General features: G+C 49.2%; 1 protein-coding gene across 1 annotated transcript in view; it reads right to left on the bottom strand.

Moving 5' to 3' along the window:
• POLD3 (DNA polymerase delta 3, accessory subunit) overlaps window positions 1-23454 on the bottom strand; it is a 51482-nt gene extending 28028 nt beyond the window's left edge. The window contains exons 1-5 of the mRNA XM_074976431.1: window positions 23297-23454; window positions 18183-18238; window positions 14444-14546; window positions 8342-8381; window positions 6575-6707 (exon numbers count right to left, since the gene is read on the bottom strand). Of these exons, the coding sequence (XP_074832532.1) occupies window positions 6575-6707; window positions 8342-8381; window positions 14444-14546; window positions 18183-18238; window positions 23297-23356 (392 nt within the window). The 5' untranslated portion in view covers window positions 23357-23454. The remainder of the gene's footprint in view (window positions 1-6574; window positions 6708-8341; window positions 8382-14443; window positions 14547-18182; window positions 18239-23296) is intronic.
• Window positions 23455-23674: the final 220 nt, after the last annotated feature.

Below are 23674 nucleotides of genomic sequence, written 5' to 3'. Positions count from 1 at the left end.
GACTGCAGATCTCTCTGTGCAGAATTCACACTGTGATTCAGGATACACCCTTTCAGCAATCTTCTGGAGTCTGCCGAGGATGACGTGAGCGAACAGTTTACCAGTGATGCTTAGGAGGGAAATTCCACGGTAATTGTTGCAGTCGCTTCTGTCTCCTTTGTTCTTATACAAGGCTACGATGTTAGCGTTGCGCATGTCCTGTGGAACCTCTCCCTCTCTCCAGCACAGGCACAGCAGCTCATGTAGGGGTTCCAGGAGAGTGTCTGTGGCACACTTGACTACCTCTGGTGGTATACCATCCTGGCCCGGGGCCTTTCCTACTGCAGTGTTGTCGATGGCTTTCTTCAGTTCATCCACAGTTGGTTCCTGGTCCAGTTCATCCATTACTGGTAGGAGTTCAACAGCGTCGAGGGCTGAGTTGACCACAATGTTCTCGCGTGAGTACAGCTTGGAGTAGTGCTCAACCCAGCGCTCCATCTGTTTGGCTTTGTCAGTGATGACTACACCAGATTTGGATTTCAGAGGTGCCACCTAGTTCTGGGTGGGTCCTAATGCCTTCTTGATGCTCTCGTACATTCCCCTGAGGTTACCAAAGTCAGCACTGGTCTGGATGCTGCTGCATAGCTCGAGCCAGTAGTTGTTGGCACAGTTCCTGGCCGTCTGCTGTACTGTTTTTCTGGCTGCTCTGAGCACTTGCAGGGTATTCTGGCTCGGCGAACGTTTGTACTCCAGGAGCGCAGCGCACTTTTTTTCGATGGCTGGAATCATCTCATCGGAGTTAGCTTCGAACCAGTCATTTGTGTTTCTAGCTTTTCTTCCAAACACCGACAAGGCCGTGTTGTACATTGCATCCCTCAGATGCTGCCATCTGGATGTCACATTGGCACCCCCAGGGTTGCTGCGCAGATTCTCCTCGAGGGTCGCTCTGAACTTTTCAGCTCTCTCTGAGTTAGCCGTCTTTCTGGCATCGATGCGGGGCCTTCCAGTTGGTTTAGAGCGGTGCAGCTTCTTGGGAATCACCTTGAGTTTGGAGCAAACTAACGAGTGATCTGTATCACAGTCAGCACTATGATAACTGCGTGTCAGAAGGACGTTTTTGAGGTTATCACCTCTAGCGATGACCACGTCTAGTTGATGCCAGTGTTTTGAGCGTGGGTGTCTCCATGACACTGTGCTGTGGCTTGGTTTGGAAAAATGTGTTTGTGATGCACAGATTGTGGTACGTGCAAAGTTCGAGAAGACGCTGACCATTTTCATTCATTTTTCCCACACCAAAGTGGCCTAAGCAGGAAGGCCACAAGTCATGATCGGCTCCAACTCTTGCATTGACATCACCCAGAATGTACAGTTGTTCGCGAGCAGGTATTTGCGCTATGGCAGCACTAAGCACGTCATAAAACTTGTCTTCTACTTCCGGTGCGGCGTACAGGGTTGGGGCAGAAGCGCTGATCAGGTGGACAGGACTGGCGCGAGTTTGAACTATGACCTGAAGGAGTCTTCTGATCCACCCATGACTAATTCCACCATTTGTAGAAGGGTGTTTCTGATGGCGAAGCCAACACCATGCTCCCTGGGTTCTTCTCGGGCTTTACCCTGCCAGAAAAGGGTGTAGTCCGTCTCCTTTAGAGATCCCGAATCTGCGAGACGTGTCTCTCGCAGAGCAGCTATGTCAACTTGGAGCCTCTTCAGTTCCTCATCGATGACAGTGGTCTTTCAGGTGTCGCTGATGTCCTGAAGATCTTCAGTCAGACCTGTCAGCATGGTCCACACATTCCAGCGAGCAAGCTTAAAACTTTGATGGTTTTCTTTTCTTGTTGATTTTCTTATTGGTTTGCCTGGTGCTCAGATTTCAGGTCACTTGTCAGGTTTGGGAACCTTAAGCCTCACGCACCCAGTGAGGCAGGTGAACTGTGGTGGGACAGTACCCTATTGGCTGGGGGCTGCCCAGCTTGAGGCGGGCAGTGACTGCCCAGTGAGATGTGACGATCTCTCCCACCATCAGAGGCAACCCCTGGCACTCGTTCTCTACGCCAATCGAGCAAGAGCTTATAACCGGTATCTGTTACCTCCTGTGTTGGTTCAACGCTGTTAGCGATGCTGGAGTACTTCTCCAGGTACGAGCTTGGGCGATTATTGGGACCCTGGGCTGCCCAGACGCCAGTGTTCCCCTCTCGGCTTTACTGATATAGTCCAAAGGAGAGGATAACCTCTACGTCTGGTACCAGCTCAGCTGCAGGAGCTGCCGGGTCAATGCCAGAAGTTGGCACAGAACCGCCTTAGGACTCCCCTCCGGATTTTCTGTCAGGGTTTACTCCCTTAGCCTTGCTCCTTTCCAAGATAACCCACAAGTCAGTGGGGTATGGAGAACGTGGGTATGGTCCCACTACCTCTTGCACCTCCCTGGCGCCACATGTCCCCAAAGCTCCCCGTGACGACCTCCTCACCTCCCCAGGACCCTCCTCCCCACCCCTCTGCCTCTCATCGGCTACCATCACCCCCAGATCCTCCCTTCCTGTCCCCTTTTCCCCCATCCACTCCCATGTCTCCCGACCGCACCACACTGCCCCCTATCAGTTCTCGCTGCCCCCAGGTCCCCCTTCCCCTGGCCTCTCCGCACCTGGCAAGCGACCAGGGAGCATGTGAACAGGGTGGTTGCTAACAGGAGGGAGTTTTGAGAGGGGAGTTTAGAGGGAGCTAGTTACTTCTTCAGGTGTAAGGGGCAGCATCATCCCCAACTGCTGGCTGGAGCTGAGGGACCTGCTGCAACATGAGGAGCAAGAGGGGTGAGATCGAGGGATGTCAGTGGTGGGCAAGTGGTTTGGGGGCATCTGGTACGGCTGTGAGGATGGCAGCACCCACAGAAGCTGCTTGCGGCACGCTGGCTCAGATTGCGTGGCTTCCAGGCCCAGTCCTGCGCTCCCTGCATGCACGCGCCGCACCAGATCTGTGGGGCTCCAGGGACAGCTGTAGCCAGATAAAGAGTTGGTAGCTTTGGCTGGGACCCAGGGTGCGGCTGGGCTGCGAGATCGGTGCCTTCCTGGAGGACATGGGGCTCAAGGGTTTACTGTATTACTAAATACAGCAAATACAGTATAAGTTTACAGTGCACAGTACAATTGTTGTGGGTAAATGAAACACTCTGCATTCACTTTTGTTTGTTTCTTAATATCTAATGTTGTTTTTCTTTAGCGTTATGCATTGCTAGGTATACCTCTCTAGTATCCAGAATATCTGAATATGCAGCAACCTCCTGGCCCCGCAGTTGCCAGATATGAAAGAGTTTACTGTATTTGGGAAGTTACTTTGCATTAACACTCAAGAGATGACCATGCTTTGTGTTTCCCCTACAACTTAATGAGGAGCAATGTGACTACCTCAAATTGAAATCCGTTACCCGATGACTTCAATGGCCATTGGCTCAGGCCCAAAGTCCACAGGATTTTTTCATGTTAAAAACCACCAGCAAGATTATTTGGGTTTTGAGTGTGCAAAACCAACAGCTGACTTCTAGACTGATACAATTTTCAGAAAGAGGAAACACAACTCAGTTTAAATTTGCCCTATTTAGGCCACACATTAACAAGAAACAATGACAATATGGAGAAGGATCTCTTACTCCTCTGCCAGGCCGAAGCAGCTCAGCTGCTTATTTTAAATTCAGTTGGAAAACTCAGCACCAAGATGCCAGAGGCGTGTAAAAACACAGGTTTTAAAGAGTTATTTTAAAGTTGTGTATGGGCTAAACCTCATGAATTTTTAAATCAGAAACAAGGCTTTACATCAAGATACAGATGAGGGTGCCCTAGGCTTCGTTAATATTGAAGTGTGGCAACTATGGTCAAACTTTGCATATTTCAATTGGACGTTAATTTTCTGCTATTTCCTGTGGTGCTTACTAGCAGCCGCTCAGGAAAAACACCTCTCCCTACTCACAGCTACAGAGCACTGGCAAAGCTAACAAACATTCCCTTGTGGGCATTTGCAAGGTAACTGCCTATCTATTTTAGGACTGGTACTGCTGCCCATCACCTTGGTAGCCGAGTGCTTCCACATTAAATGCACTGGCCATAGCAGAGTCCCTAGTGGATTCCCTGGAGCTATCAGCTACAGGTGGTACCTCCCTCCTTCGGCACCCTCGAGACCTGAGTGGTCCTGAACAAGGAAATTTGCCAGACAAGGGGAGGTCAGGCCTCCAGGCTTGCCTGGGGGCTGCTCTTCATGGCCAACGCCCGTTCCCCACCACTGGGGTGCCAGTAAGGCTCCCCATTGCTGCAGTGCTGCTAGCAGGGATCCCTGACCAGTCTCCCTGCCCTGGGCCTACCAACAGAGATCCATGCGCTGGTCCAGCTCCCACACAGAGCTGCTGGCAGGGCTCCCCAATCTGGGCTGGGCTCCTTGGAGGGCACCCTGACCCCAGCCCAGCTCCCTGCCACAGGGGTGACAGAACTGCCCTCCCAAAGAGCTTCCCCCCAGCTGGGCTCCCAGACCCCTGCAAGGCTCCCCAGACCCCCAGAGTGGGGCTGCTGGCAGGAGTCTCTGGCCTGGGCTGCTCTCCACCCCACTGGCTCCCTGCCCCGCACCCCAGCTCCCTGCCACAGGGCTGCCAGCAGGGCTTCCTGACACAGTGGGAGTGGCCCACCAGCCAGGTTGGCTCCTGGGTCTCTCTGGTCCAGCAACATCCGTGGCCCTGTCAGATCACAGATGTTGCCGGACAAGAGAGTTTCAATCCGTATCACTATGGAAACAAAATTTCACTCTAATCTGCCCAAGTGTACAATGAAAAAAATACACAATTGGTGTTTGTAAGACAGAGCTGCGTGAATACAATGGAGACAGTAATTCTAGAAGAAGCTCAAACATGGAGTCTCTATCTACTAGCTGTTAGGGGGCCCATGTATACAGTTACTTTGTGGCCTCAATCTAATCCAGCGACTGGCAATCACAAATGGTGAAGGGGACCACATGAATGGCCCTCCTTCACCTCCGTGGGATGCAGCAACCCCATGTCCACTGGCGTTCCACCTGCCCCCCCTCTTCCCCAACAAAACTCTCTTGCACCAGGGCACCAGAGCCCCACACTTACCAGCTTCTCCCCATCCTTGCCAGCACTCTCAGATCACACAAATTGCCTTATGTGCACTCTGTCCCTGCTCCTCCCAGAGCTGAACGAGCATGAACAGCCAATCTGCAGCATTCCACCTCTGGAGGGAAAGGCAAGGAAGGAGCGGGGACAGAGGACCAATCAGATGATTCACAGCTACTCCAAATGTGCTGGTAGGGAGGGTGAGGAGCAAGGAACTGAGGGCCCCAGTGTGCAAGAGGTGGGGGGAGGAGGCAGCTAGGAAGGCCAGAGGTGGAGCCCCAGCAGGTCACATGTGGCCTACAGGCCCATTACCCATCACTGATCTAGTCCCTTGTGCACGGGGTGACCATGCATCCTGTTTTAGACAGGACTGTCCCGTATTTCAGGTGCCAAGAAGACATCTTAATTTATTTTAACAAAGAACCTAACTGTCTCATATTTATGCCCCCTGCTGAGCTACCCCTCCCTGAGGTCAGTGCGGCCATAGCTGCTGGCTGGAAAGCATGCGGCACACGTATTCAATGGCCAAGTATACATACAGGCAGCAGCAGGAGAGGGAGCCAGCAGGGGCCATGCCATAGGTTAGTAAGGCAGGGTATGCTGGGGCAGGGGGTGGAGGTAGTGTGTGTCCCCCACTCAGTTTTAAGATTTTAATGGAACCTGGTGCCCTGGGCAGCCACCCCTCCAGCCAGAAAGACACCCCTTACCCCTCAAAGGCAGGGCCGCAGCCCCATTCCCAACTCCCCACGGCTTGGGAAAGCTGGGAGCCAGACCTGTGGGGCCGCAGCCCCATTCCCAGTGCCCGGCAGCATGCGTCAGCTGGTGAAACACCCCCACTCCACCTCCCCTACAGGACAACCACCCCTGCAATCGGGGAGCTCCCCCATGGGGCAACAGGCCTGTTCCTGCTCCCCACGGCATGGGGCAGCCAGGGAGCTGCACTTGCTTGGCAGCTGCAGCTGGGGAGTTTCACCCACCCTGGGTGTCCCGTACCCGGCCTAGGGAAATATGGTCACTCTACTTGTGGACAAAGGTCAAGCTGACAGAAATCATCTCCACAGTTGACATTAATTTCCCCCCCTGAAGTCAGTCTGACAAAGGAACAAGGACTAATCAGTCAGGGAGACAAAATTTCCCTCAGTTCAGGTGTGATTCCTCTCCCAGTTAGGAATGGAGAAGGCTTGCACTGCCTCCGTCCAGACTACGTGTTCTGTACGAAAAGGGTGTTGTTTCCCAGGGCAGCATGCTCCAGCAGACAAAGCACAGGAATGGGAGCTGAGACCAGGCCTCTAGCTGTGACTCCGCCCTTGCTTTGCTAGGCAATTCTGGGCATGTCACTGCACTTTTCTGGACATCAGTTTCTGGCTAGACAGAGTAATAACACAGGCTTGCTTTGTGGAACACCGAGTTCCACTGATACATGGCTACATAAACGCAATCATTTTAAAAGGAAAAGGGAATCCCAGAATAACATAGGGCTGCTTAACTCACTTGTTGCTGTTCTGCAAGTTTGACTTGACAATATCATAGTCTGTGTTGTAGAGGGGCCCACTGTCCTTCAGCATGGCTTTCTGGATGCTGTAGACATGCACACTAGCAATTGTGGCTAGCTTAGACTTCATTGCTGAAAATCAACAGGAAAGCCCTTCATTAGCACTGCCAGCCTCAATTAAAGATGACAGAACAGCTAAACAACAGCCTATTAGATACCAGAATTCAAACGTTGAGAGCGCATTCCTGGCTCTTAGTACCATCCACTTTTAAGCCACCCGCTGAGAACTCGAGCACCTCAAACCTGTTCTCTACTCTACAGTGGAGCCTCACAAAAAACTGAGTCAATTTAAAAGTCTCAAGCCTAATCTTGCAGGTGCTAAGTGGGCTAGATCCAGGATACCTATGAAACTGCCTAAAGCTGTGGTTGATTGTTCTCTTCTTGCGCAATGGAACGTTCTACCATAAGGGCAAAGCTTATCTGTGCAGGAGTTAGAGCTGTCATGACGACTGGTCCCAGACTGTGGAGTGAGCTCCCACAAGAATTATCGGCCATCACAACCTCAACACCTTCTACTCCAAGCGCAAGGTATATTTTGACTATTATGGGTCTATTATAGGAGTGAGTGTATGAGTTTCTGTGGCCTATCATGTGCAGAAGGTCAGACTATATGGCCATGATGGTTGCTTCTGGCTTTTTGAGTCTGTAAATTGATTTTAATTTAGTTATAGCTAAATATAAATTCAAAGCAACATGTACATAAGAGACAAATGCAGGGGTGAGGGGAAGGGGAGAACCTATTAAAACAGCATGCTCCACTATACAAACAATTCTCTCTCTGGAGAAAGGAAGAGTTAAAAAAATGGCAATGTTAGTCACCTTGCTTAATGTACTGCTGGAAGGTGTTCAGATACTACAGTAAGCAGCACAGTACAAGAATGCAACAGTAATGAAAAATCCACATTAGACTTATTAAGTTTTGGTTTTCCAACAGTGAAACGACAAGAGCCTGACTCTGGAAGCTGGAATGTTAGTACCGAGGCATTGGCAGACTCCAGTAAACAACATAAATATTGGCATATCATCTGATGCCAATGTCATCAGATGGCAATGATTAACGCTCTGCAGTCATAAGCATTTAGGAGGAGATCAATCATATCTCACAAGCAGGGGTAGGCTAGGATGGTTGGATGAAAGACCAACCACAAGCAGCCTCAGCTGCTTCAGAAAGCGATGTTAGCAGTAGCACTTCTCCTTCAGTACTAAATCAACTACCTCCATATGGGGTTACAGGACACTCTGCTATACAGATGTCTTTCAGGTGAGACATGAAGCTACTCGTGACTAACGAAGATCCCCGCTGCATTTCCCAGAAAGTAAGGCTGTTGGGCCCGCCTCCTGTTTCTTAGTTTCCCTTGTCATTTCACAGTATTCTTCCCTTGCCATCCTAAAAGGTTATGAGGTGTTGCTGCATACAGGTCCAGCGTTGCTGAATTCCAGCCCAGAGGTAGCAGCCTCAGTAAAGGGTGAAATGATTCCTAAAAAACAGTTACTACATTACAAGTTTGAGACATTTTGCTGATGGGAGCTCAGACTCCAAAGGTTCTATGAAAAAGCTAACGAAAGAGCACACACCTGAATCCAGTAAAATAATTAAAATACTTGAAGGCTATGTCTAGATGGCAAGTTTTTACGCTTTGTTGACATTATTGATCCTTTAGAAGAAAAAAAAAATTACCAAAGAACAATTCCCCCAAATCACCTACCTTCCAGTTTATCCTCTCTCACTACTGCAACCTTGTGGCACTGCAAAGAAATGATAATTTGTCACAATGACAACCCAAGATCTTGAAATTTAAAGAAAACAAAAGAAATGGTATATAGATTTCTGACACAGCTTTATAGCAGCACAAATCTTCACTGTGGCTTTGTCATAATAGTCTTTTGGGGTCTTGTATGCCTACTTTCATGGAGCACTGTCCCCCAAATCACTATAACACTGGAAAAACACCAATCCTCCACCTTTGGAGGAGGCAGATGAGTTAATAACGGAACAGCTGCCCACATACATTAGAATAACAACAATTATGCAGCATGGTAGACGTACACAAGCGAACGTAGCTGACACACGGCTGCATCAGGAATAAATCTGATGTGCTGACTCATTTTAGTAGCAAGCATTTAAAATGACTGATATGTTACAGTTAACATGGTTACTTAGCACAGAGAAGGTCTTACACGAGGGATGACCAAACTTTTTATGTCAGGCACCATGTTTCGTCCTTGCAATTAGCAGGGCTCCCCCCAAAAAAACCTGTCTAATGTAATCCAAACTGGCAGCCATTTTGGTTATGTGCATATGAAAAAAACAAAACAAAACAAACTAAACTTTTGGCATGTGTAAGAAAATAAATACGTAGCACATAAAAAAAAGTATTAATGAGCATATAAATGAGAATACACCTACATAAAAACAGTAACATAGTTCAACCTTTTAATGAGATGGATGAGTGTGAGAACCAACAGCCAATTGCACTGTGCCCCACTTATGAAATGTCATGCCCTCCCCAGGGGGCCCACACCCCAATTTGTGCACCCTTCTTACACAATGAGAAATTGAGAATTCACCCAACAGCCAGAGACACACATCCAGGAAAATGTAAAAAGCTGAATTACTATGATGGAAAAGTTGCAATCAGTGCAAAAAATATCACAATTTATGGATCTGACAAAATTCGTCAATTACGTATTCATTCAATATCCACCAACAGGCAGTCACAGTGGGAGCAAAGAATTCTGGGAACAGTAAGAACCAAGAACAGGAAAAGCAGCAATCAGAGCCACCCCTGAAGTCAGGGATGAGCAAAGTAGGGGGCGGGCCACCCCCTTGTAATTTCCTAAGTGGATGGAGGCGGGGGTGCAGCATGACCAGCTGCTGGGATTCTGGCTCATCCCTCTCATTAAAGATGTTGAAATAGCTTACTGTTTTTATATACGGGTATTCCTATTCACATACCAATTAATAAAGATTTTACATTTTACAAACTTATTTTCTTACACATGCCAAAAGGGGTATTTGTCATATGAACATAACCAACATTTCCATCAGTTTGGATTACATTAGACAGGTTGCAGGGGGTTTCTAGTTGTGGGGAAAGTGTGTGAAAAGTGGGGCCTAATGTAGAAAGTTTTCTCACACCGCCTTAAGGGTTGGAACAAACAGCGAGCAGTGTGATAGCAGTAAAGGGAGCATGTAGTCAATAAGACAAGATACTACAGGTTGAACCTCTCTCGCCCAGCACCCTTGGGAGCTGACTAGTGCCAGACAAGAGAATTTGCTGGACCATGAAAGGTCAATGTTTTTAGCATGCTACTAACACTTCCACTGCTTACTGGGACCTCAGAAGACATTTATGGGTAAATTAGAGTGAAATAACACCACAGAACACTGAGAGCCAGGACTGGTGGCTGGAAACAAACTTTCTGGGACCACAGGAAACTTGGCCACACCCATATAAGTGGCCGTCCAGCTAACTAAAATCATGCCAGATGATGGAGGTTGCCGGATAAGAGAGTTCCAGATTAGAGAGGTTCAATCTGTGTAAAGAGCTATCAGTGAGGTGCTTAATTTCCATCCCTCCAGTCAGGTTAATTCTTGCAGAATTAAATCTACAGCCCTGCAGCAGCCCCTCCTGAGAGGAGTCAGTACTGCAGGATCGTCAAGAACTATCAAATTAAGAAACAAAATTTAATCTAAAATGCCTGACACAAGCTCATTAACCTCCTCCACATGAAATGATCTCGTGTCAGGCAAAGCCTCATCTAATCCAAATTTTGCCACCTCTTCCTTCAGAATATTCCTAAAACCGGGCCTTTTCTTTCAGTTCCTACAGCTCCTATCCCACCCTACCTTCTGTACCTCCCAGTAATTACCAAATGCTGCTCCTAAGTACTATCTTCCTTGTGTGTTACTCCAATTACATGTTTTAATATCTCCCAGAATAAATAAAATATTTTAATTTAAAACATCCATTTGTAAATAAATTAAATAATTTTTATTTTAAAAAATAAACCTGTTTAAAATTAAAGGTGACATTATGACAGCCTATAATTTATGTTAAAGCCTAAATTTACTGTGAGCTATTAAAATAATGAAAATGAACAAAAAAGGTTGCATTAAAGAGCCCTCCCCCCCCACACACATATAAAAATCAATGTACACTGTTTTATTACACATACAACCAGTGAAAAATCTCTCTCTAACTTCTGAGATCACCTTAAGATTTCTAAGTTGGTTAAAATGTTAGGTACGGCTTTAGTTTAAAAAAAAAAAAATTGCTGACACAATAAACCCCCAACTTATAAGTAGGTTGCATTGCTGAGCAACCATGTGTAAGTCAAAATTCATGTAAGTCAGGACAGGTTCCCTGTCCTGGTATGCCTGGCTCCCTGCCACCATGAGCTGCAGGAAACCCAGAGCCAGGCACAGCAGTGCTGTTCAGTTTTCCTCCCGCTGTCCACCACTTGTGCAAGCCAGGAAACTGATTAGCGCAGCAGCGCTGGTCAGGTAAGTGGAGGAGAGCTGGGAGGCTGCTCTCTGGTTCCCCTGTCCCTGCCACTTGCTGGAGACATGAAACTTACCAGTGCAGTAGCCGTGGTCAGTTTCCCGGAGACGGAAAGTGACTAGTGCTGCTACACCAGGCTCCTCACTGCTGGCCACTGCTCCATGGTTTCCCCCAGCTGTGGGAGCCAGGGATGGCACACCAGCACGGCTCCTCCTTAGCATCCCCCACCTGGGGGGGCCGCAGGGTGTGGTGGGGTGGGGCAGACCAGCACAGCAGCATGGCTGCTTCCTGGCTTCGCCCAGCTAGGGGAGCCAGGAGGTTGATTAGTGAGGCCTGGCACAGCTGTTCCACAGCTTCCCCAGCCTGGGGGACCCAGGGGTGAAACCAGCCAACAGAGTGCTGCACTGCCTAGCCGACTCCAACTGCTGATTTCGACTCACATTAATCCAAGTAACACAAGTCGGAATCACATAAACGGGGGTTTTACTGTATTTAGTCTTTACAGTGGAATGAATTCTGGCATTTACAATTTTTCAAATGTAAATATTTTTGATTTTTGCCAAACAGAAAAGCTTTAGCCCTAATTACTGTGGGTATCAGTTTAGCTAATAGATGCAGAATTAGTATTTTTTTTTTCAGTTGCACTAGGTCGGGGGTCTGCAAACCGTGGCTCTGGAGCCACATGTGTCTCTTTAAGGACTTCTTTGGGGCTCCCAACACTATAAATGCAAAATTAAAGAAAAACACTCCTGATTATTTTCAATATTTTGGTGAACATCTAAAAGCCCAACAATGAACAACTTATATGCAGCTAGCCAACTATATGTGATCCCCAAACTTTGGACAACTCCCTTTAATATGTGCAGTGCATTGTAGGATGTGTGTGTGCACTGTTCTTAAAACAGGAGTTACAAAAAGTACAGTTTGACATTATTAACGACCATCTCATATTCACATGCATTGCTGCTCCTGAATTATTGCTATTTTTTACCATATTCGGAAAAAAAATGGCTCTTCAAGCTCTTCCGGTTGCTGACCCCTGAACCAGCTCATTCAAAGGTTAGGAAATGATTAGAAGTTTAAAAAGCACCTACACTTGTTTTCCTCTTCCAATCTATGAACTAAATCATGGGATAAGACTGATATCTAACAATTCTAAAATCATGAAGGACATGGGGTCAGATTTTCATAATACTTAGGCATCTAAAGTGGAATTTCCAAAAGCATCTGATCAATTTAGGGACCTAACCCCCTTTAGTTTGAATGGGAATTAGGCACTTAACCTACTGAGGTGTGTATTGGGATTCACTACCTGCATTAGTTGCTTAAATACCTTTGGAAATCTCGCCCAAGGTGACCATACAATTCTGAAATTAACTAACAGTTAATAATTCCTTTGTTTAATAACTAACTATTAGTTTTAAATGCAAAACATGTCTTAATAGGCTTTCTGTTTTTCCCTAATGTATACAGTACATTTAAGGTAATTTCATCTAGATAGTTAAAAGAACAAATTTTAAACATGGATCTTGTGCATTTTAATTGAATCCCAATTTCCATCGAAACACAGCATATCTGAAATCAAGATTAAAATATCATATGCGTTCTTCACCATTTTCTAACGTGAATCTGAATAAATGTATGTTGAGCGGTTAAAGGAAGGTTTACAGACAAAGCGCAACCTCCTGTTTAGCAAAAAATCAAGAATACCATGTTTAGTATTAAGGCTACATTTAATTGCAAGTCAACATTTTCTATAATTACCAATCAGCCAAGAAGAATTAACCCTTCTTTAGGAATGCAGGTTAAGTACAAACACAAATTAAGATTAAATAGATTACTTCCACCAACCCATCCCAATCTCTTCACTGGCTCTCACTGCTCTGTCACTAATCAGGGGCTTACTTTCAAGAGCTTTCACAACCCTACCCTCCTTCCCTTTTAACTCTTGTTCTCCTTCCACATTGCTCCCCTTCAGCTATGGCAATGATGCCCGCTGTTGAGATACAAGCCTGTCTCATAGCCTAGGATAAAATTCTGGGTTTGATTTTTTTATACTTTTATATCATCACTAATATGTTTGAGCAAAGATCAAAGATTCCACGTTGCTTCCACCTAATCAGATGATGTTTATGGCACAATGTGAAGAGATAAGCAGAATTCAAGTGTTGACGGGTATGGTAGGGGTGTAATATAAGAGCTTACATCTGAAGAACGTTTCAACACCTATCTCAAGACAAGGTCAAGCAAGCAAGCAGGATGGGCAAGGAGAAATGGAGATGCAGGGCACAAGAAACACTAAAAAGCAAGATAAAAGGTGACCCTGGCCAAAACGTAACTCCTCTCCTTACCCGGCCCTTGCAGTACAAAAGAGAGGGTACCAAAACACCCAGATTCACAATCCTCCAAAACATAAGATGACCATAAATTGTAAGGGGTAGGACCACTGCTTCTCTGAAAATCGCCTGCAAGCCTTCTTCCACATCACACCTCACTTGCCCTTCCTGAGCCGGACCACAAGGCTAGTCCCTTTGCCACATGCTAATCCCTCCACATTATAGGTGGCCAATCAGTTAGAGACTAAAATCCAAAATAGCTGTGGACAGAGTATAAATTATATATTTATTTTTATTTTTGTAATCTATCTAAAAATATAGATAAAAACAAATATACAATACATGGCTCAATACCCTCCCCCTCAGCCAGGTACCCCAAGCCCCGCTGCACTAACCTCCACCCCACCTCCAGAGACAGGGATCCCCAGCCTCCCTGCTCTAACCAATATCCCGCCCCCATGAAGCCAAGCACTCCCAGCCCCAGCAACCCAATGCCAGTGACTCACCAGAGCCACCACGTGCGTCTCTCACCGAGCTCTGGGGAGCACACACAGAGCAGTGGAAAGCACTCCTTGTGCACCGCTCCAGGCTGAAGCCACATTTCGTGGCTCATGAACCAAGGGTTGTCCATTTCTAATTTATACAAAGCCAACAAACTTGTAACAGCAAGATTGAGAGGTAAATGGAAACAGTGTACTCTTAACAGAATAAAACCCTGGTGCGTTATCAAACAAAGTATTAGCAAAACACAGCCAATATGACTCTTTCTCCAGGTATATCATTTGGTCTCTGTCAGACTGCAAGCTCTGAACAAAGACCATACCTTCTTTTAAGGTCATACAAGATCTAGGGAATCACCAGAAATAGGTAAGAGTTAAAGCAGTAATAAGAGTTTTTGCACCAAACATTCCAGGACACTGAGAAACAAGTTCACAGGCACACACAACCGAGGGAGTTGAGTACTCACAGTGTGTCCATTCTGAAGGAGATTTCCTGCCACCAAATAGGTGACATGTAGCTGAGCTCCCGTATTCTCCTTTCGCTTCCTTTCTACATAGTCATACAACATCCTGTACAACAAAAGAAACCAAGAGTGGTCATCTGGAAGGGAAGAAACCTTCACCCACCCCATCATCTACTAATTCACACTGATTTATGTGACATTCATAAGATCAGTAACAGCAAAGTGTTCTCAACTCAGTAAATAGGTTTATTTCTTCTGAAGAGCTCAGTGTAGCTCCCAAATTTGTCTCACTCGCCAGCAAAAGTTGGTCAAATACAATAAAAGACATTACCTCACCCATCTCGACCCTCCAATATCCTGGTTCTGACATGGCTATAATGTTCCATAGTGGTATATAGACAACAACAGAGATCCCCATCATTGCTTGGCTCTTGAAAATGAATGAAAAATGTACATGCTTTTTTCATTGATAATATTTTTCAAAAATGAAGGAAAACGAAAGCCGGAGTGAGGGACCAATGGTGACGAGGGGCAGGAGTTGGGTGGCTTAAGGCAGAAGGTTAGCGAGGGCTCGAGATGCAGGGGCTCCAGGCAGAAGTGAAGGAAGGTAGAAGATGCAGAAGTTACAGAAGGGTCTCAGGGTGGAGGCTGGGGGAAGGGGTGAGATTACCAAGACACCCATGGTGGTGAGTGTGATCCTGAAACAGCCAGAGACTCTCCCTGGGAGGGAGGGATCTGGAGCTGTGCGTTTGTTGAGCAGGAGCTGGGGCTCTGTGGACTGGCCCCAGCATCCAGCTACCCCCAGGATTTCCTCCCCACCTCCAATGCACCCTGAAGGTCTACAGGCTGTCTGGTGGGAGGGGAGAAACATGCTCTTGGGGCTGCCCTTCCTTCCTGCAGCCCCCACTGCCCCATGGCCTGTAGACTGCTGAAGTGGTAGCGAAGCTCTGGGGGCTGCCCCCTGCCTCCAGTTGGCTCCCTCTGCCCTGCAGCTTGCAGGCTGTCCTGGGTGAGGGGAGGAAAGGCTCCAGGGGCTGCTCCTCTCCAGTTGCTTCTAACAGTCTGCAGCTCTCTGCCAGGGGGCAGGCTCCAGGGACTGCCCCCACGTTCCAGCTGTCTCCTCTGCAGCCTGTACGCTCTCCATCGGGAGGCAGGAGAGGAGGCAGGTTCTGGATTTCAGGCAGAGGAGCCACTTACCTGGCCTTTGTGGCAAGCAAAATGGTGAAGCCCCAGCCCTGCTGGCCTCCCTCTTGGTGCTACAGACGCCCCCCAGTGGCCAATCTCGGTATGGCATCCCTCCAGCCTGTGCCCTTCCCTTTCATCTCCATCCTCCTTCTACCCTCTCGCTTTCCATGTTCTGGGCAATCCTGGGATTTCAGGCACTTCTCAGGCACAACCAAACCCCAACGTGGATTTAAGTTAGGGTGAGAGGAAGCTGCATGTCACATTTTGTGGTTGTAGCTCTTCCTGTTTAAGAGGAGTTCTTGAACAAATGTAGCACAGGCGGACAAACAGACAGTAACAGAGAGAGATGCCATGCCTATCATTAGGATATGTAAGGCTCTGTTCACATAATACACATGGATATGGAACTTACGTGGATTCCATCACATATTAAAGTGCTGAAACATCTGTCAGTTACATCTTCTCTTTACCTGAATCTTCCTGCCATAACCCAAGAACTTTTTTCATGCATCCTACAATGCAGTCTAGCCCCAAGAACCCAGAACATCTAAATTCACAAGTGGGGTCCTCTGTCCATCCTTACAATCCTTTTCATTCCAGATTCAGGGTGGGTCTCAGCACTATTCTTCAGCTCTGTCCCTCCATGAATCCAGGATTCTCACTGGCTCCTTGCAGCCAACAAACATCCTAGCGGAATCCTATGGCTCTGGGAAGAACCACTCCAATGACTTTAATGGACAATTACATGCTTCAAGCAATGTAAATTACTTTCATCTTTTCACAGACCTAGAAAATAAAGTGCAAAGAGCTATATTCCTGCAATGCTGAGGGGGCGAACTTACACTGAAATCTAGAAATGCAAAAAGATTCTGATAAAGTTAACATCTGTATTGCAAATATTTAGCTTTGGTTATTATCTAGGCTGGTAAGTGTAAGCATACAGTGAAGCATGCATTTAAACATTTGCAATGACTGTCCAGGGGTTACTTGTAATGTGGGTCAGTTATAGTTTCTGTCAGTGGCTTTTTTAAATTTCCTGTCTAACAGGGGATCAACAATCCTGAGAACACATATGCAGGGTCCGTCTGTTGCACCTGCAGTTGTAAAACGTTTTGAGATCTTTCAGTAAAGCTATCTCTACATTAGAGGGTTTTGTCAACTGGCGTTTTGATGACAAAAGATGGGAGCATCCAGATTCCCAACATGTTCTGTCAACAGTAAATCAAACAAACGCAGTACTTTTGTCAACAGCCATATCCCACTCCCCGGGACGCAAAACGCCTCTGTCAACAGAGCTCTATTGACAGAAAGCTGGTCTAGATGTTCTGGGGGGCCCTCTGTTGACAGACAAGGCTTCCGGGACACTGGGCAGCCCTGTCTGCTGTGCTTCCAGCTTGCTGTTTTCCCAATAGAGTGGCCAGGCAGTCCAGCCACTCTGTGTCGACAAAGCAGATCGATCTTGTGGTCCACTTTGCAGTTTCACAGAATCATAAGGATGGAAGGGACCTCAGGAGGTCATTGAGTCCAGCCCCCTGCTTCAAGCAGGATCAACCCCAACTAAGTCACGATGTTCATCATACATCAGCAAAAGTTTTATTGGAAGATATCTTCTGACAAAAACCTTGGCCCACAAATCACTGCAATCTACACACAGCCTCAGAGAGGCCCTATACACATATATGAAGCTACATAAGGGGTCTGCTTAAACATGACTTTCTGAAGCAAGACTCACTTAAGAGGAGCATGACTAAAACATGCTAACTACAATCTACTACATATCTGACAGAATTTGTTTGTTTGGTCAAGAACACCTCCTAACCAGTAAGAGCTAGGACCACCAAATTTGGTATACAGCTTTCTCTTATCACAGCTCGAAGCAATGTAAGAGTATGGTTGTGCCAGGAAAACAGGATGTGCCCAGAATGGGATTGCTTCTCATCGAACATACAGAAGAGAGACAGAATCACGAGGCTGATGAAAGGGGCTGGCTGGGGGTACATCCCTCACCCACGTCTGCCCAGCTCTGAGCCTTCCACCCCCCTTGATACCTTTAGGAGGGAGTGGGGGCTGAAGCACCCCCGCCACCCCAAATCATAGGGTAACATAGCTGGTTGCTTCCCTTTGTCAGGGAGTGTGGGGAAAGTGCACACTTTGCTATCCTCCTCACTCTGCCTGGGGCATGCAGGTGCACCCTGCCCTGGGCTGTGCCTGCTGGAGCTGCAACAGCTATGGAGAGGCACTTCTCACCTGGTCCCAAGCTGCTTTGGTCAGAGAGGGCTGGGGTAGTCATCTCCCCACTGGGGGGCAGCCTTCATACCCAACTTCCTGATTCCCAGCCCAACCCACAGCAGTGATTTAAATGAAGAAAAACAAAAATTAATTCAGTTAAAGACCCAACCAGCACCAGGCAAGTCTTCTAGTCCTAAATAAATATCTGAGAAAACACACAGGACTTTGTATCTTCCTGAAAATGATCACATTTATTTTTTTAATCAAAGTCACCAACTAATTAGGCACTGCCACTGAAAAAAGGTTTGCAGTATGCACAAATACTCACTGCTTAGCCTGGTTGACATGAACTCCCAGGGTAAAGCTCAGCCATTTGTATGTCACCTGCAACAAGAAATAAGTGTTCAGGTCAGTGATTCTCAAACTGAGTTGAAAATAGCCCATCTAGTGACTCACCATATCTCACCAGCTTTTGGGGAGTCTTGGAAATGGAGATGGAGCATTTTGCCTGTGTGTGCTACCACACTGAACCCACTATTAATAATAAAAATTATGTGACAAGCTACCCCAACTAAGAAAGGCATATTTAAGAATGTTGTTTTGAAGCAGTCTGAGAAGAACTCTGATATAGCCAATGACAGTCAGAAAGCAACACATGTACATTACTGAGCTAGTTTCCAAGGCAGAGAAAAAGAAAAAAGAAGCTCCAATATGTAATTGTGAAAAGCGGCTGCTGTTCACGCAACATTACTATCAAGGACATGTCTAGGGTGTGGTGAGATTCATCCTAATTGGCACTTTACATCAAGACTGGGTGTAAAGATCTAGGTCTAACAAGAATTATTTGGAGGGATGGGGAAGAGGCGTTCTAGGGCCTGTGTTATACATGAGATCAGACTAGATCAGTATCAAAGAGGTAGCCAAGTTAGTCTGAATCTTCAAAAACAACAAGAAGTCCTGTGGTACCCTATAGACTAAAAGATAATTTGAAGCATAAAAGCTTTTGTGGACAAAGACCCACTTTGGCAGATTTAGAGTTTCTTAAATTACGTTCCGCAGACCACTGGAGTTCTGTGAACAACTTCCAGCTGTGCCGCGAGTGTTTGGAAAAAACACACTGATGACATAGATTTTCTGTTATTGTAAATTACTTGATTTTGGGTTTTTTTACTGTATATGTTGCTTTTTGGGGTGTTTTGGGGGTTTACTTATTTATTTTTGGAAGAAAATTTTCATAGACATTGTGCATAAAATATTGCTTGGTGTGCCGAGGTCTCAAAAAGTGTAAGAAACACTGGACTAGATGATGACAATGGTCCCCTCTCGCCTTGGAATCTACGTCAAAGATTGCCATAGATCTCTTTTTGTCTCACAGGGCAATCACCAATTATGTTGAAGTTGCTGCAGGACAGCATGGCAACTTCTTGGGTTCTGTTCCTAGCTCTGCCACTGAACTGTTAGTTGTGTGTTTCCCCTCCCACACTGTCTAGTGTACACAGGGCAGGGCCTGTCATTTAGAGCTAGTGCACATCTCTTTTTATGTAAGCTTAATTTAACCATCAATTTAGAAGCTTAAGTTTACTTAAATAAGCTACAAGTTACATGAGTACCTTCACAGTTGTATAACTGCTTTCACACTGTGGGGGTGCACCAGTTTAACTATACACGTTTCTAAAGCAATAGAGTAAATTGATACAACTCTGTGCGGACAAGCCCTTACTGTGTTTCTGTACAGTGCCTACAATAACAGGGGTTAAGTATTTCTGTAATACAATAGGTCCATCAATGACTATCAGCCAAGAATGGTGTCCCTAGCCTTTGTGTACCAGAAACTCGGAATGGGTGAGATGGGATGCAACATTTGATGATTACCTGTTTTGCCCATTCCCGTTGCGGCACCTGGCTTTGGCCACTACCCAAGGACAGGACACTGGGTTAGATGGACCTTTGGTCTGAGCCAGTGTGGCCGTTCTTAAATTCTAAGTGAATTATAAGAACCATACATATCAGCTGCACTAGTACTAGTTAAGGCTACATAACTGTTTCTACTCTAGGCCTGTTATCTCTCTTAACTTTCACCTTTTGGGCTGAAGTTTTTCATCATTTATCGCCAACCTATGGTGCTTGTAGGACTAGTGATTTTAGCAAAACCAGATCATTTACTGGGGAGTACAAGAAAAAAGGGGAAAAAGTACTTTCTTCCAAAGTTCACATTACAGTGGTTCTCTACAGACAAAAGAGCTGACTAAACCTGCAGGATGGGAGCCCTCCCCAAGCAGTGCCCTCTTTGAAGTATCCCAGTGAAAACTGGCATTGATTTTACAGAGCTGTGTGCCTTTGAAAGGTAAGTGCTCTATATGGAAAAGTAGATTTTTATTTAAGCTTATAACCCCAAGCTTGTAGGCTTAAGCAATACCCTGAGCTACCCAGGTGTTGTACCTTATCTGGTGGGCACGCAGCACTATTATGAATGCTATTCCGCCAGTGTAAAAATCATTCTCCACGTTCATAAGGGATGCAAGGAGCACAGTCAGGGTTAGAGTCCTGCTCCACCTATATTCCCACATAGCAACTAGGGTACAGGTGTGCTGTATCTAAAAGGACAGGAGAGGGCTCTTGCTGCAGGGCTGAGATATGATGCAGGATAGGACATGGGTATTATGAGCTTATGATAACGGTGCTTGATGAACCCAGTGTGGATGCTTCTAATGGAAGGATTCCATGACTCCTAACTCATCCATAGTAGCCTGATCCCCCTGTTACGCTCCAGTGCCTCCCATCAACCCCAGTACTGGTCCCCCCATTCAACACCAACCCCATGGATTCCTAGGATTGCCAACTTTCTGACGGAACAGAACAGAATACCCCTCCTGAGTCCCTTCTCTGAGTCCTGTCTCCAACTCAATCTATAACCCTGACATCATTCATTTTCCCCCGATCTCATTCATTTTCACTGAGCTGGAGCAAGGGGTTGAAGTGTAGAAGGGGGTTCAGGCTCTGGGGTGGGGAATTCAGGGAACACAAGAAGGCTCTGAACTATGGTAGAAGGGTTCAGAATGCAGGAGCAGGCACCAGGTTGGGGAAGAGAGGTTCAGAGTGCAGGAGGGTGTGCTGGCTCCAGCTGGGATGGGGGCTTTGAGGTGGGTGTGGGGATGAGGAGTTTGAGGTGTGGGAGGAGTCTCAGGGCTGGGACAGAGGTATGGGAGGAGGGGGCTCTGGGCTAAGGCAGAAAGCCAGAGTGGGCAGGATGGGGGACCAACTGTGTGGTGCTTACTTCAAGTAGCTCCCAGTTTGCAGTGCAGTGGGTTTGAGAAATGCTCCCTACATGACCTGGTTCTGTGAGAGTCACAGCAGCAGTCAGCAGGTCCCTGTGGCCCCTAGGCAGAGAGCAATAGGGTTTTCCACCCTGGTTGCCCAAGCCTGCAGGCACTGCTCCTGCAGCTCTCGGTGGCCACAGTTCTTGGTCAATGGGAACTGCAGAGCCAGCACCAGGGGCAGACTGCAAAGTTTCCCTTATCGCCCCTCCTGGCGGCCACTCCTGGGAGCTGCACAGATCCAGGGCGAGCAAGGAACCTGCCTGAGCCCTGCGCATCACCGTCGGGACTTTTAAAGGCCCCACAGACTTTCGGGTAAAAAATGAGACAGCTGGCAACCCCAGCGCCCCATCCGCCCACTTCCCTCCCCCCCGCCCCATCCGCCCACTTCCCTCCCTCCCTGCCGCCCCATCCTACCCACCACCACCCCAAGCCCAGCGCCCCATCCACCCGCTTCCCTCCCCCCGCCCCATCCTACCCACCACCGCCCCAAGCCCAGCGCCCCATCCTACCCACCACCGCCCCAAGCCCAGCGCCCCATCCGCCCGCTTCCCTCCCCCCCGCCCCATCCTACCCACCACCGCCCCAAGCCCAGCGCCCCATCCTACCCACCACCACCCCAAGCCCAGGGCCCCATCCGCCCACTTCCCTCCCCCCCCGCCCCATCCTACCCACCACCGCCCCAAGCCCAGCGTCCCATCCGCCCACTTCCCTCCCTCCCTGCCGCCCCATCCTACCCACCACCACCCCAAGCCCAGCGCCCCATCCACCCGCTTCCCTCCCCCCCACCCCATCCTACCCACCACCACCCCAAGCCCAGCGCCCCATCCACCCGCTTCCCTCCCCCCCGCCCCATCCTACCCACCACCCCATCCTGCCCCTCACCGCCCCAAGCCCAGCGCCCCATCCGCCCACTTCCCTCCCCCCCCGCCCCATCCTACCCACCACCGCCCCAAGCCCAGCGCCCCATCCTGCCCCTCACCGCCCCAAGCCCAGCGCCCCATCCGCCCACTTCCCTCCCCCCCCGCCCCATCCTACCCACCACCGCCCCAAGCCCAGCGCCCCATCCTACCCACCACCGCCCCAAGCCCAGCGCCCCATCCACCCACTTCCCTCCCTCCCTGCCGCCCCATCCTACCCACCACCACCCCAAGCCCAGCGCCCCATCCACCCGCTTCCCTCCCCTCCGCCCCATCCTACCCACCACCGCCCCAAGCCCAGCGCCTCATCCGCCCGCTTCCCTCCCCCCCCGCCCCATCCTACCCACCACCGCCCCAAGCCCACCGCCCCATCCACCCACTTGCCTCCCCCCCATCCCATTCGCCCATCACCGCCTCATCCACCCACTTCCCTCCCTCCCCCCCCACACCCCATCCACCCATCACCGCCTCATCCACCCACTTCCCTCCCTCCCCCCCCGCCCCATCCTACCCACCACCGCCCCAAGCCCAGCGCCCCATCCTGCCCCTCACCGCCCCAAGCCCAGCGCCCCATCCGCCCACTTCCCTCCCCCCCCGCCCCATCCTACCCACCACCGCCCCAAGCCCAGCGCCCCATCCTACCCACCACCGCCCCAAGCCCAGCGCCCCATCCGCCCACTTCCCTCCCTCCCTGCCGCCCCATCCTACCCACCACCACCCCAAGCCCAGCGCCCCATCCACCCGCTTCCCTCCCCCCCGCCCCATCCTACCCACCACCGCCCCAAGCCCAGCGCCCCATCCGCCCACTTCCCTCCCCCCCCGCCCCATCCTACCCACCACCGCCCCAAGCCCAGCGCCCCATCCGCCCACTTCCCTCCCCCCCCGCCCCATCCTACCCACCACCGCCCCAAGCCCAGCGCCCCATCCACCCACTTGCCTCCCCCCCACCTCATTCTCCCATCACCGCCTCATCCACCCACTTCCCTCCCTCCCCCACCACACCCCATCCACCCACTTCCCTCCCTCCCCCCCCGCCCCATCCTACCCACCACCGCCCCAAGCCCAGCGCCCCATCCTGCCCCTCACCGCCCCAAGCCCAGCGCCCCATCCGCCCCATCCTACCCACCACCGCCCCCACCACGTCCTCATCCCCTCACCGCCCCCTGTTCCTCCCGCCCACTTCCGCAGCCCCCGCGCCCGCCTCTCACGATGCGGTTCTGGTCGGTGACGAACTCGTCGATGTTTTCCAGGTAGAGCTCGTCCTCCATGGTGCCAGGAGCGGCTGGGCCGCTTCCCGCGCGGATCAGCGCCGGGGAAAACAAGGCCCCGCCGCCTCCATAGCAACACCCAGAGGCATGCTACGGCGGCCGCGCAGGGACAGAATCCGCCGCGCGCTCCGCCTCCGGCTCAGCTCTGCCCCGCCCCGCCCCGCCCCCTGCGCTGCTATAGGGCCAGGGCCGCGCTGTGCCCGGCTTCTAACCGCCCGGGCCGAAGCTCCTTGCGTCACCTCTCACCCTGGCCCCCACCAATGACCGGCGCTGAGCCCGCCCCTCCCCCCAGTGACTGGCCTTGAACCCCCCGCGTGA

The sequence above is a fragment of the Carettochelys insculpta genome, chromosome 1, assembly GCF_033958435.1.
Source record: "Carettochelys insculpta isolate YL-2023 chromosome 1, ASM3395843v1, whole genome shotgun sequence".
Classification (NCBI taxonomy): domain Eukaryota; kingdom Metazoa; phylum Chordata; order Testudines; family Carettochelyidae; genus Carettochelys; species Carettochelys insculpta.
This window is presented reverse-complemented; position numbering and strand designations above follow the sequence as displayed.